The sequence below is a fragment of the Ascaphus truei genome, chromosome 12, assembly GCF_040206685.1.
Source record: "Ascaphus truei isolate aAscTru1 chromosome 12, aAscTru1.hap1, whole genome shotgun sequence".
Lineage (NCBI taxonomy): Eukaryota > Metazoa > Chordata > Amphibia > Anura > Ascaphidae > Ascaphus > Ascaphus truei.
The window spans coordinates 40,506,219-40,520,654 of record NC_134494.1 but is presented as its reverse complement, the minus strand read 5'-3'; the positions used below and the strand labels follow the sequence as shown (position 1 = coordinate 40,520,654).

Sequence of the window (14,436 nt, the reverse complement as noted above, 5' to 3'; positions counted from 1 at the left end):
ACAATGTGAAAGCAGCAGGAACCCCCAGTGTTCAGCAGAAGTACAGGGCAGTGTTAATATTGTTATGTACAACCCGCATTATACCCGCTCTAACCCTGACACTCAATGCTGCAATAACCTGCTTTGGCCAAAGGCGCCTGCAGCACATACCAGATGATGCTGTACATCAGGGGTCCACAACTCCAGTCCTCAAGACCCCCCCAGCTGGTCTGGTTTTTAGACTATCCCTGCTTCAGCATAGGTGGCTCAATCAATGGCTCAGTCTTCGAAGCACGGATAGCCTTAAAACCTGACCTGTTGAGGGGTTTTGAGGACTGGAGTTGAGGACCCCAGCTGTACGTTGTAGAGTAGGGGCTGGGCTGAAACCTACCTCCCGCTTCATGGTTGGAAAATCTAATATAGTGGCCCTGGAAAAGGTATATCCTGTCTGTCCACGTTCTGTACCCGATGTGGCACATCAGGCTGTATCATGGAACATGAAACAGGACTCTCATAACAAGCCAGGTTCCCCCTGCTAATAACTCGGTGGGTGTTGGGAGAAGAGATTTAGCTTTAGGGTAGTCCCAGATACATCACAAACAGCCCAACAAGTACTGCACCATGCTCACGGTCACACAATGCGTGGGACGTTCGGAGATCTCTGGGTCGTGCTGGCAGATTCATCTGTGGTGAATGAGTTTGCTGGGGTTTCTTGTCCTGGGTTAGTGACTGTAGTGGTGAGTTCACCCCCCCCTGTGCCTGCCTCACTCCGTCACTCCCCTCCCTCCCCCCACCCCTGTCTGTACCTGCCTCACTCCCGTCATCCCCCTCTCCAGCGCTTTATCGCCATACTCTCGCCCCCCCTACCATCCCACTCAGCGCCATGTGACAAGCAGGGTGGGAATCTGCTGCTTCCACCTTACAAGCTGATCCCTGCAGCGCCCCAGGAGTGTACCATGCATGTGGCTACCATCCCTTTCTAACCGCAATCACCCAGCAATGTGCCCGGTCTGAAGGGGCTGCTTTCTCTGCTCTTAAACAATACCAGAAGCTTCTCTACATCTCTCGCTCTTACAAATGTCCGCAGAAGAATCCTGACATAAGCCTACACTTATCTTGGTGACGTGGCTGATCGCTTCTAGGATCACAATTTGGACTTGTGCCACCTGTTACGATGGATGTGGGCACTGAGCATCGGTATTATCTGAGATGGGGGATGAGCTTTTCACATTGTATTATAGCTATGCTTTTGCAGATGGAAGCAAGTATCTAATTAGCAATAACAATGATTCCCACAGTCCTCCTTTTCTGTCTAGGATGCAGAGCGACCACCGAAGTTCTTGTTACGTAAGCCTTTGGAGTAAGACTGTCCGCCTGCCACCCGCCTGCCACCCTCGCCCCCATTAAAGCAGCGCCCCTCTCGCCTCCTGCAGGTTCCGAACAAGCGAAGAATTTCTTCGACGGCGGTGACACGGAGGAGAAGAGGTCTCAGATCAGCGCAGACAGCGGCCTGAGCGTGACGTCCGGGTCTCAGGTAAAGAGGAAGGCGTCCTGCATCCAGTGTGGGCAGGGGAACTTCGTGATCTGTAGGGGGAGGGAATGAAGCACAAGAGGGCAGAGCTGCGAGCCGCATGTTGTCAGAAGAGCTCCCGTTTATTCCATGTATACAAAGCCCAGGGGAATCGCTGGGAAATGAGATTAATAACTCCATCAATCATTCTAATGTTTGTATCTACATGTCAGGGTAAAAAATACAAATCCCACGTGTGGGCACATTCACGTCTCAGGCAGGTGTGTATTGCTGCCTTTCCCCATTATCTCTCAGCATTCAGTGCTTCCACTGCAGCCAGGGATTCTGTGTAATTACATGCAAACGAGCACAGGGTCACTCTTATCCATTTTAACATGGACATGTCCTCTATAAGCTTACACCTGCTGCATTACACAGCTTTTCAGCACAGCCTGGGTTACAGAAGTGCAGAGCCAGTAACCCTACACACAGACAGCTCTGTTTTCGACCTTTTGGGTCTCATCGGTGCGAGGCTGGTTAAACTGGCTTTGTTGAATGAAATAGAAATAGCCGTGGTCGTCCAGTTGCGATCCAGTGCAAAATCAATGAGTCCGTCAGTATAGGATGATGACTTTTTTTATTTTATTTGGACTAACAAGTCATATTTTCGGATATTCTTGAAAGCTTGTTCTAAAATATCAATTGTTAGTTCAAATAAAAAAAGGTTTCGCCTAATACCGAAGTATTCACTCACCTACAGTACATGGTGCAATCTCTTCACGTTGGTAGTATTGACACATGGATGTATCGTCCCCCAGGTCAGTGGGTTTCTGGGTGTATCTGTATCCTTCCTTAGCCCTAGAGAAAGGCCGAGAAGGTGTGGTTTCTGATAACACACCGCGCTGTAGATATATCGGGTATCGGCGAGCTGAGATTTCTTCTCTTGATTTCAGGGCGTAACTGGTTGGGGAGTTAATGTATGTTTATGTATTTGGGTTATTGTGATACTGCTTACGTTCCATTAGCTGATATATTTAGGGCAGGGGGTTAGGGGTTATTTTGGGGTAATCTTATCCCAGGTGTTCTAGCTGGGATTTTTATGTTGGATTTACGGGGTGTTTTGGGATCACGCTGCCCCCATTTCATTAGTGGGGATCTTTAGGTTATAAATTGGGAAATTTGGGGGTGCTGCTGCCCCTGTTTCACTAGTCGGGTGTTGTTTCTTGTCCCCGGAAGCAGCGGAGTGATTTGGACACTGGCAGCGTGGGACCCACCATCCTGATCCGAAGCAACAGCCAGGACTCTGAGATCAGCACAGTGGTAGGACCGGGGCACACTTGAGGGGAGGTTCTGGGGAGGTCGGGGGGAGTTAGGGATGGGGTTTGGGAGAGAGTGAGAGACAGCAGGCTGAGGGAATGGCCATGTAGGTGTGAGAAGGGGAGATTCTCGCCTATATACATCTGACAGATGCCTTTCTGTGTGCAGGTGAGTAACAGCTCAGGGGAGACTCTGGGTGCTGACAGTGATCTGAGCAGCAATGCTGGAGACACGCTAGGAGGAGCAGGCAGGGGCCGGCTCTCAGGATCCAGAGGGGCAGTGTCTGACAGCGAAATTCAGATGAGCTCCCTCACCGGAGCCATATTTGTAAGGACGATGTCTGTGACGCCGTGTCTGTGACTGTGACGTTTCTGTGTGACATATCATGAACAGCTTTGGGTCCTGGGCGTCCAAGACTATGTTAACTCCTTAAGTCCCAGAGGAGTGCAGTGCTTGGCTCTGCAAGGGTTGCACACCCTTCTGGCATTAACGGTATTAAATGTGCAATCCTGCCAAAAACCGCGTGAAATCAAAGCACACTTAAAAATAATCCGAAAATATTCCATAGAAACCATTTTCATACACATTTAATACAGGTCAAAACGAGGGCTTCCTGTGATTGGTCTGCATTGTTTTACACTCACTCGCAGTAAAAAGAACTTACTAGCGGATATTTCTGGTATGCTGTAGTATAAACATAAGCACAATTAATGTGTGTGAAGTATTAAATGTTTTCTCAAACAGCGGCTAATCTGACCCGCGAGAGTCTTCATGTGTTATATACACACTGCCCCTTCTCTCCCAGGGGAAGCCTCAGTTACTGCGCCCAGGAGAGCGGGACAGTAATGTCAGCCCAGGACGTCCCCCACAAGACCTCAGTCAGCGCATTTACCTCTATGAGGGGCTTCTGGGTAAGAATCTTGCGTGGGGGGGGGCACAAACATGATGTGGCTGCTCCAGACACAAACGTGTGCAGAAGCCTGAAGGGCCACTTGGAACCCACCAACCACCGCCGCATCCCACCACTGTGACAACCCCTCATTGTCCCTCCTACACTCATCACCTGGTCAACACTTATGGACCCATCTCACCCTGACCCCACATCTCACGGACCCCTCATCCAGAACAACCCATATGTGCTCCTGCCGCCATGCTCAGCCCACATTAACACCACCCCACTATAATAACGTTCTCCTCCCATTACGATCTCTCCCACTTTCCCGTCACTTTCCCATTCTTGCTTTCTTTTTTCCTCTGACACTTACCCATCCCTTGTGTCTTTCCCGATTTCCCCCTCCCCCCCCCCTTCTCTCTCACGCTGCCTTGTTGTGTGGGCTGGCTTTGCACAGGAAGAGATAAGGGCTCTGTCTGGGACCAGCTGGAAGATGCAGCCATGGAAACATTCTCTCTGAGTATTAATAAAACCCTTCTGCTGCCCCAGCTAATAGCACTGGCATGCTTTCTGTGTTGTGGTGTTACCCGCCTGCTTGTGCGTCTTTCTCCTACTAATTTACACGACTGTCTTAGTTCCCCATTTCCCCTTAATTCGCATGTCTTCCACCAATGTGTACGTCTGCCTGGGACGTTGCCTGACTTTGGTTTTCCTATATACCCCTGGCACAGTATGTATTCTATTTGTTAATATGATGAGGAAAAGAGACCGCGTGCACTATTATTATTATTATTATTAATATTATGTATATTCACGGGGAGAATAATACAACGCACCCGTAGTTTCCACTGGGTCTTTTCCGCTGCGAAGATCTTACTCTGAATATTCCTCCACCTTAAGTGGATCGGGTTCTGGTGCCACCGGGTCTGATATCACAGCAAGAACATTTTCCAAAGCGGATTAAAGCGCTGAGGCCACTCGTGTTATCCGAAACACACACATTTATTGGGTACAAAAGTTAAAATCCATCTTAAAAATGCGTGGAATGAGCATTAATGATATCACCTCAACCGATCTATTCAACCCCACGAACAATACATACAGCCACGATGAGGAGTCAACGGTGGGATTCGTGGTAGTTGTCCCACATAACGCCGACACACGTTTCGCATCCACTCAGCCCTTTGTCAAGGCATCAGGAAGTCATGATCATGTGATCATGTTTTTATGCTCACACGAGTGCCCCAACGCTCTTATATCTGAGCAGCAGTGGGGGGAGGTGTAGTTTCTGTGCAATAGGGCAGGCAGTTTATATCAAAGAGGAAAGGGCTTCCTAACGATAAGTTATTATGGGCAAGGGGTAAAGAGGATCAGTGAGTTAAGAGCAGAAGAGACACAATTAATGAGATTGGCACGGTCTGAAAGCCAGGAGATTGGCTGTAAAAGGTTTTGTGGGGATCGTAAAGTGACGTCAAGAAGCAGCAGAGCGCTTGGAAGAGGATAAGTGGATATGGATCAGAGGAGGGATGTGATAAAGAGACTTGGGAGAAATGAGAGGCCAGCGATGAGCAGAGAGAAGGAATTTCGGTAGAAAAAAAATAACTGCAGATGGCCGTCCGGAAAATAGCAAAGAAGAACATTGCAGATGACTTTTTATAATAGACTTATTGTAGCAGTGAGATAAGAAGCTGTGCAGAATTAGGGGAATAAAACCATGCGATGGACACGCACATCGCTATAAAAGTTGTCGCAGGATCAGGGCGGTTGCACGGGAATTTAAACACGTTTCACTCAAACGGTATTTAATCTTTTTCTGTTTTATAGATTCTTTTTTTACTCCGCTCCCCACATTCACACCTTCAGGTGCCAGCTCAGGGCTGGGATACCATTTAGTGGACAAACGGGACAGTTCTTCACACATTTAGTTGTACATAAGTTTGCAGACCTCACGAGTATCTTCTTTGGTACTTTTTGTGTCGGGTGAAAATAAAATGTGCCAAATGTGGAGTTGAATTGAAGCAGTGTGTGTGTGTGTGTGTGTGTGTGTGTGTGTTTCAGTGTATGTTTGATACACATGTCCTGGTGCCATTCTTTGTGTCTGTGCATGCAATGTTAGTCGTTCTGAGCTGTGTGTGCATGTTATGATCATGTTTTGGATATGCTATGAAGTCCAAGTATCCCGTAGGTAAGGAGCGTTCTACTCTGTGGGATCAGATGCAGTTCTGGGAGGATGCTTTCCTTGATGCTGTGATGCTGGAAAGAGAAGGCATGGGTATGGACCAAGGACCTCAGGAGATGATAGACAGGTGGGACCTCTCTCTTTGTCGGTCCCCTCCCAGTGTACCCCACTGCCCTCCCTTGTCACGTCACACTCTGTCCTGTTCTCTCAGGTATTTTTCTCTCGGAGGCCACGACAGGAAGCGCCTGGAGGATGACGAGGATCGACTCCTGTCAACTCTGCTGCACAATATGGTGGCCTACATGGTGATGATAAAGGTAAGAGCTGCCTTTAGATTTGCGTGTTTTTGTTCGATTTATGGCCCCAATCTCTGCCGTTGTGTGCATTATTCATGTCTGTGTTCTTTGCCTGTGTCACTCCCCATCCTTGACAACTCTACATCATCCCCCTCACCATCACCACCATCCTCACCACCATCCTCCTCACCATCACCACCATCCTCCTCACCACCATCCTCCTCACCACCATCCTCCTCACCACCATCCTCCTCACCACCATCCTCCTCACCACCATCCTCACCACCATCCTCACCACCATCCTCACCATCCTCACCATCCTCACCATCCTCCTCACCACCATCCTCACCACCATCCTCCTCACCACCATCCTCCTCACCACCATCCTCCTCACCACCATCCTCACCACCATCCTCCTCACCACTATCCTCCTCACCATCACCACCATCCTCGCCACCATCCTCCTCACCATCACCACCATCCTCACCACCATCCTCCTCACCACCATCCTCCTCACCACCATCCTCCTCACCACCATCCTCCTCACCACCATCCTCCTCACCACCATCCTCACCACCATCCTCACCACCATCCTCACCATCCTCACCATCCTCACCATCCTCCTCACCACCATCCTCACCACCATCCTCCTCACCACCATCCTCCTCACCACCATCCTCCTCACCACCATCCTCACCACCATCCTCCTCACCACTATCCTCCTCACCATCACCACCATCCTCGCCACCATCCTCGCCACCATCCTCGCCACCATCCTCCCCACCATCCTCCCCACCATCCTCCCCACCATCCTCCCCACCATCCTCCCCACCATCCTCCCCACCATCCTCCCCACCATCCTCCCCACCATCCTCCCCACCATCCTCCCCACCATCCTCATCACCATCACCATCCTCACCATCATCTTCACCACCCATCACCCTTGGCACGGGTAGCCTCGTTAGTCGTCATGGGGAGATGATTTCTTTCCAGTTGCATTTACTGTTGTGTCTATGGGTCCTTTTCCTGCAAAGTGACGCTGCCTCTCGCCCCTTCTCCTCCCCAGGTGAATAAGACTGACCTCCGCAGGAAAGTTAGACGTCTCCTAGGCAAGAGTCACATTGGGTTGGCGCACAGCCAGCAGATCAACGAGCTGCTGGACAAGGTCACCGATATGGTAAGAAGACCGTAAAAGGTTGTTGAGAAGATGAGGTGTGGCTGCCGATGGAAGTTTTATGGGCAAATGTAGTTGGTGTGTCTTGAACGTGTAATGCCACTTCCTATGCTGCAATGTGAATCAGTACAAAGTATCACTGCATTCTTCCAATCACCTTCTTCTGCCTAGCGAGTCATTCTGTATTGGCCGATGCGACTGTACAGTATATTTTTCTCCGACAGTCTCCATAAACTTCAACTGGGATGTTCGCCCAAACAGCCGCTTTGTGCTATATCAAGGGTGTCAAACTCTGTCTTCAAGGGCCACCAAACAGGCCAGGTTTGTGGCCTGTTGTGGCTGTGCCACTGATTGAGCCACCTATGCTGAAGCAGGGATATCCATAAAACCTGGCCTGTTGGTGGCCCTTGAGGACGGAGTTTGACACCCCTGTGCTATATAGAATAAAGCTCCTTGGGGAACATGCAGCAAAGTAGGAAAAAGGAGGGGAGGTTCCCGGCACTCACCGCCAAGTGGAAATAAACGTTACAGAGGCTATGCCAAAAAGATCAATTTAATAAATGGATAGATCAAAAAAAAGCCTGTTTGTTCGGGCCCGAGGAAGGGGTTATTACCCCAAAAGGTTGCTCCCGTTTGTCCTGCCCCCCACCTCCCCTTTGTGGTTTTCCCTTGTTTTCCTCTCCCTGTCCCTGTGTGTTTCCCCTTCACTATTCACTTAGGGCTCCTGTATTATTTCGTGCTGCCCTTGTGTATAGCATATTCCAAGTTCTGTGCTTATTGCTTTTTTTGATCTATCCATTTATTAAATTGATCTTTTTGGCATATCCTCTCTAACGCTTATTTCCACTCGTCAGTGAGTCCCGGGAACTTCCCCTCCTTTTTCCTGACATTTTTGGGAGGAATAAGGGTCCTCCCTGTTCCCCTGTGCACCCTGCATATTTATCTGTTGATCGCTAATTGGAGTGCTCTCTATCTCTGCTCTTTTTACAAAGTAGGACAGCTGTTTGTCCCTGCTTTCTAAAGGACCCCCAATGCCGGCAGGGGTTATCACCCCCATTCTGGTGTTATTTCCCATTCCCGTACCGGCACCGCGTTCAGCTGCCCTTTAGAAAGCCGTGACAAACTGCAGTCCTACTTTGCAACAACAAGGAGGGGGCGAGCAGCACAATATCTACGGTGCAAACATGGCAACGCTCTGCAGGTTCTGGCTACAGGAAGTGGTGGGAAGATGGAAGAGATTCTAATCTCGCAATGTGATATGTTTGCGATTTTTCAACTGAGTTACAAAGGAACCCCCTTATCCCCGTGTACGTATAATTTGATTTTATTTAGTGCCGGCAGTGTAATAATAATAATAATAGCATGTTCTTGTATAGCGCTGCTAGTTTTGCATAGCGTTTTACAGAGACATTTTGCAGGCACAGGTCCCTGCCCCATAGAGCTTACAATCTATGATTTTGGTGCCTGAGGCACAGGGAGATAAAGTGACTTGCCCAAGGTCACCAGGAGCCGACACCGGGAATTGAACCAGGTTGCCCTGCTGCAAACTCGGTGCCAGCGAGTGTCTCAGCCACTCCTTCTCCAAGGTATACAAAATGACATGTAGGGAAAACAAAGTGGAAACAATAGGAATGAGAGTGAGCAGTAAATGACCACGTAAGGCAGAGGGAATGTATTTGCTGCCTTCCATGCGTTCAATTCTTACATTCAACCCGAGGAGAGGAAGGAATCACAGTTATTTAACGCTCCTACACACATTGGCTCTTTAGAATGGCCGCGATGTCACCGTCCGACCCAGCGGCAGCCGTCACATCAAGAAGCAAACGTTCGTAGTGCACGCCGGAACGGATACAAGCGGGGACCTTTTCTTCATGGAGGTAAGAGTGTCCAGACCGTGCAGGGTGCGATTTCTTCTAATTGTGCTCCCACAGTATCGCCCGTTTTATCTCCACGTCATCACAAGTTTTCAGTCTAGTCCTGCTCCTCCAATTCCCTAGCTTCTCGCCGGCATGCCCTGCCGCCCCCGTTCTTTCATCCCACGCAGCCACGCTGGCACCACGAAGTGCATGCTGCAGGTTGGTCATCCTGCGCCCGGCGCTTTCTTCCCCCAGGTTTGCGATGACTGCATCGTACTGCGCAGTAACATCGGCACGGTGTACGAGCGCTGGTGGTACGAGAAACTGATCAACATGACGTATTGTCCCAAGACCAAAGTGCTGTGTCTGTGGCGCAGGAACGGGCAAGAGACGCAGCTCAACAAATTCTTCACCAAGAAGGTGGGACTGTGTTTTGGAGAGGGGGTGGTGGAGGAGGGGAGCAGTAGTAACAGGAGGGAGGGGAAGGAGACTCTGCATTTGAAGGTGAAGCACTGGTAGGGAGGGATTGATTTGTGCTAAGGGAATGGGACGTTTTGGCGCGGCCGTCTCACCGCACCCGATATGCCGCAGGGGACAGCTAGCCGTCAGCCGTTTCACCGCAAAGGTAAGTGTCTAGCTGGATTAGTGTTAGCATTTGGGGTTAACCTTAGGGTTTTTCGGGTAAGTAGTTAAGGCTAGGGGTTTACGGATAAGGTGTCCGATTAGGGGTTAAGGTAAGGGGTGAATGGGTTAGAGTAAGGGGGGTTACAGGTTTTTAGGGTAAGGGATTAAGGTTACCTTCGCGGTGAACCGGCCGGCAGTTAAATGGCTGACCGGCCGCAGCAAGATGGACGCACCAAAACGTCCTATACCGGGTGATAATACTACTTATTAATTGATACAACCCCACACTTTATATTGGTGATTTATTTGGTAAATGCTGCTCTCTTTCTCCTTGACGTTACTTCAGTGGCTAGTCCTTTACTTGCCTTTTATTTAGAAGGAGGCTCTCAGAGAGCTTTTCCCACATAGTAAATACAAGTCCCACGTGTGCGCACACTCGCAAATCTCAGACAGGGCTGCAACCCTGCCCTTCCCCATTATCTCTTGGCATACAGTGCTTCCACTGCAGCCAGGGATTCTGGGTAATGACATGCAAATGAGCACAGTGTCACCCTTTTCTTCATATCCATTTTAACATGGGACCCCTACAGCTGCAGCGGCCGTTATTCGAACAAATCCCGGCGCCGTTTTCGTGCGCGCTGCTGTATTCCACGCGGCATGAACGCGGCCAATCGCCCCAGGCACACGTGTTTATCGCGGTTGCTTTGTTTGAATTTCATGGATCCTGTTTCTTTGTGTGCATTGAAATGAATGAATTGCAATGTGTACAGTGCTGTGCTACTGTGCCAATTTCAGGTGCTTAAAAAGCAGAACACTGAAATGCCATTTTCTGCACTCGCGTCTTAAGTCGGTACGGTTGGAAGAAATCCCGCGCCATGACATGGGTATTCCGAGGTATACAACGCGTGAAGTGTTCGAATAACGTCCGCTGCATCTGTATATGGTATTGAGATTTACACTACTCTACCACTGTGTGCCGCGGGGGCCAGCAACACTTTTTCAATGCTTAGCAAGCAGCAAAAAGGGTTAAATGGAATGGAACCAATGAGCAGAGCTGCAACATATCCGTAACGTAGGGGTAGTCAATGGCCACCAACCTGGAGGCCACAGAACGCGTTGGTCACAGGCCTACGTGTTCTATTTGAACGGAGGATGTGATGCTTTCCTCTGTATTAAACTCGCTCTTCATGTCACAACGCAGTGTCGAGAGCTGTATTACTGTGTGAAGGACACGATGGAACGGGCTGCAGCAAGACAGCAGAGCATCAAACCAGGTGGGATACACGAACATGGCGGCCCCCTTTCATTCTAAATGTGAACATCTGTGTTCCCTGTGTGCTGTCCCCCTCCCTTCCGGTCCAGCTGTGTTTTCACATTCCTCACTCCAATCTCACCCTCCAATCTCTTTGTTCTTTGTTTCGGGGTACCAATGACTTGCTACCCCTCTCTTACCTCCTGCGCTTCGCTCTTCCTTTCGCCCCCTCTGTTTCAGGCCCAGAGCTTGGTGGGGAGTTCCCGGTACAGGACATGAAGACGGGAGAAGGGGGCCTGCTACAGGTCACCCTGGAAGGAATTAACCTTAAATTCATGCACAGTCAGGTAGGAGGGGAGCAATGTGTGCAGTGTGAGGCGGGGGCAGTGAATGTGTGTTTGTGTTGAGACGGGGGTTCGGTGTGTACTTAGAGGTTACGTCTGTGAGTAGTAATAAACGTGAGGCGTATGGAGAGTCAATTTGTGTGTAAAGAGGAGGCCCTTTTTAGGTGTACGTATGATTGTGCAGTGTGTGTAAGGAGGAGGGTCTGTTTTTGTCGGAAGGGTGGTGTGTTTTCTTTATGTGTGTTTGTTTGTGTGGAGGGGCTGTATGTAGGGGGAGGCCGGTGTTGGTTAAAGGAGGTGTGTAAGAGAGGGGTCAGTTTGTGTAGAAACTCTGTATGTGAGTGTGTGCAGTGATTTGGTGCGGTGATTTCCTTGCAGTTCCCGTGTGAATCCTAATGCTGATGATTTAGGAGCAGTGTGCATGCGATGGTTGGCGTGTGTGTGGGGGGTTAGGAGCGCTGTGTGTGGGGGGGTTAGGAGCAGTGTGCGTGCTTACGATGGTTGCTGTGTGTGGGGGTTAGGAGCTGTGTGTGCGCTTACGATGGTTGCTGTGTGTGGGGGGGTTAGGAGCTGTGTGCATGCTTACGATGGTTGCTGTGTGTGTGGGGGTTATAAGAGCAGTGTGCATGCTTACGATGGTTGCTGTGTGTGTAGGGGTTAGGAGCAGTGCATGCTTACGATGGTTGCTGTGTGTGGGGGTTAGGAGCAGTGCATGCTTACGATGGTTGCTGTGTGGGAGGGTTAGGAGCTGTGTGCATGCTTACGATGGTTGCTGTGTGTGTGGGGGTTAGGAGCTGTGTGCATGCTTACGATGGTTGCTGTGTATGGGGGTTAGGAGCAGTGCATGCTTACAATGGTTGCTGTGTGTGTGGGGGTTATAAGAGCAGTGTGCATGCTTACGATGGTTGCTGTGTGTGTAGGGGTTAGGAGCAGTGCATGCTTACGATGGTTGCTGTGTATGGGGGTTAGGAGCAGTGCATGCATACGATGGTTGCTGTGTATGGGGGTTAGGAGCAGTGCATGCATACGATGGTTGCTGTGTATGGGGGTTAGGAGCAGTGCATGGTTACAATGGTTGCTGTGTATGGGGGTTAGGAGCAGTGCATGCATACGATGGTTGCTGTGTATGGGGGTTAGGAGCAGTGCATGCTTACGATGGTTGCTGTGTGTGTGGGGGTTAGGAGCTGTGTGCATGGTTGCGATGGTTGCTGTGTATGGGGGTTAGGAGCTGTGTGCATGCTTACGATGGTTGCTGTGTATGGGGGTTAGGAGAAGTGCATGCTTACGATGGTTGCTGTGTGTGTAGGGGTTAGGAGCAGTGCATGCTTACGATGGTTGCTGTGTATGGGGGTTAGGAGCAGTGCATGCATACGATGGTTGCTGTGTATGGGGGTTAGGAGCAGTGCATGCATACGATGGTTGCTGTGTATGGGGGTTAGGAGCAGTGCATGCTTACAATGGTTGCTGTGTATGGGGGTTAGGAGCAGTGCATGCATACGATGGTTGCTGTGTATGGGGGTTAGGAGCAGTGCATGCTTACGATGGTTGCTGTGTGTGTGGGGGTTAGGAGCTGTGTGCATGGTTGCGATGGTTGCTGTGTATGGGGGTTAGGAGCAGTGCATGCTTACGATGGTTGCTGTGTGGGGGGGTTAGGAGCAGTGCATGCTTACGATGGTTGCTGTGTATGGGGGTTAGGAGCAGTGCATGCTTACGATGGTTGCTGTGTATGGGGTTTAGGAGCAGTGCATGCATACGATGGTTGCTGTGTATGGGGTTTAGGAGCAGTGCATGCATACGATGGTTGCTGTGTGTGTGGGGTTAGGGGCAGTGTGCATGCTTACGATGGTTGCTGTGTATGGGGGTTAGGAGCTGTGTGCATGCTTCCGATGGTTGCTGTGTATGGAGGTTAGGAGCAGTGCATGCTTACGATGGTTGCTGTGTATGGGGTTTAGGAGCAGTGCATGCATACGATGGTTGCTGTGTATGGGGGTTAGGAGCAGTGCATGCTTACGATGGTTGCTGTGTATGGGGGTTAGGAGCAGTGCATGCATACGATGGTTGCTGTGTATGGGGGTTAGGAGCAGTGCATGCTTACGATGGTTGCTGTGTATGGGGGTTAGGAGCAGTGCATGCATACGATGGTTGCTGTGTATGGGTGTTAGGAGCCGTGCATGCATACGATGGTTGCTGTGTATGGGGGTTAGGAGCAGTGCATGCATACGATGGTTGCTGTGTATGGGGGTTAGGAGCCGTGCATGCATACGATGATTGCTGTGTATGGGGGTTAGGAGCAGTGCATGCATACGATGGTTGCTGTGTATGGGGGTTAGGAGCAGTGCATGCTTACGATGGTTGCTGTGTATGGGGGTTAGGAGCAATGCATGCATACGATGGTTGCTGTGTGTAGGGGTTAGGAGCTGTGTGCATGGTTGCGGTGTGTGCGGGAATTAGGAGCAGTGTGTGTGTACGATGGTTGCTGTGTGGGGGGATAGGAGCTGTGTGCGTGCTTACGATGGTTGCTGTGTGTGTGTGGGGGGGGTTAGGAGCTGTGTGCGTGCTTACGATGGTTGCTGTGTGTGTGTAGGGGTTAGGAGCTGTGTGCGTGTTTACGATGGTTGCGGTGTGTAGGGGTTAGGAGCTGTGTGCATGGTTGCGGTGTGTGCGGGGATTAGGAGCAGTGTGTGTGTATACGATGGTTGCTGTGTGTAGTTATTAAGTGCAGGTAACTGAATGATGTTTGAGGAGCAGAGTAAGGGATCCAGTGTTTGGGGGGTCTGTTCCGGGTCCCCTCATTTTTGCACCCACTTTTTGCCTCTGTCTGTGTTGCCTTTGCTTGCTGTAGCTGTGTGACGCTCGTGCTGTCTCTGCTCCATGCTGCTCTCTGCCTGCGGGGGTGTTTGATGCTGTCTCTTTGTAACCCTTTCCTGGCTCAGGCTGACCTCTCCAAGCACTGACCCTCCATACACAGCTCATCCTCAGGTCACCCAGGGGGCAGGATGTAATTATCAGGTCA

The 14,436-nt window shown here is 50.2% G+C and overlaps 1 protein-coding gene across 1 annotated transcript in view; it reads left to right on the top strand.

Annotated features, from left to right (window-relative positions):
- MADD (MAP kinase activating death domain) overlaps positions 1-14,436 on the top strand; it is a 69,844-nt gene that overhangs the window by 49,088 nt on the left and 6,320 nt on the right. The window contains 12 exon segments of the mRNA XM_075567480.1: positions 1,413-1,513; positions 2,726-2,809; positions 2,975-3,133; positions 3,612-3,717; positions 4,156-4,218; positions 5,884-6,004; positions 6,089-6,194; positions 7,240-7,350; positions 9,117-9,224; positions 9,459-9,623; positions 11,029-11,101; positions 11,320-11,426. Coding sequence (XP_075423595.1) covers positions 1,413-1,513; positions 2,726-2,809; positions 2,975-3,133; positions 3,612-3,717; positions 4,156-4,218; positions 5,884-6,004; positions 6,089-6,194; positions 7,240-7,350; positions 9,117-9,224; positions 9,459-9,623; positions 11,029-11,101; positions 11,320-11,426 — 1,304 coding nt within the window.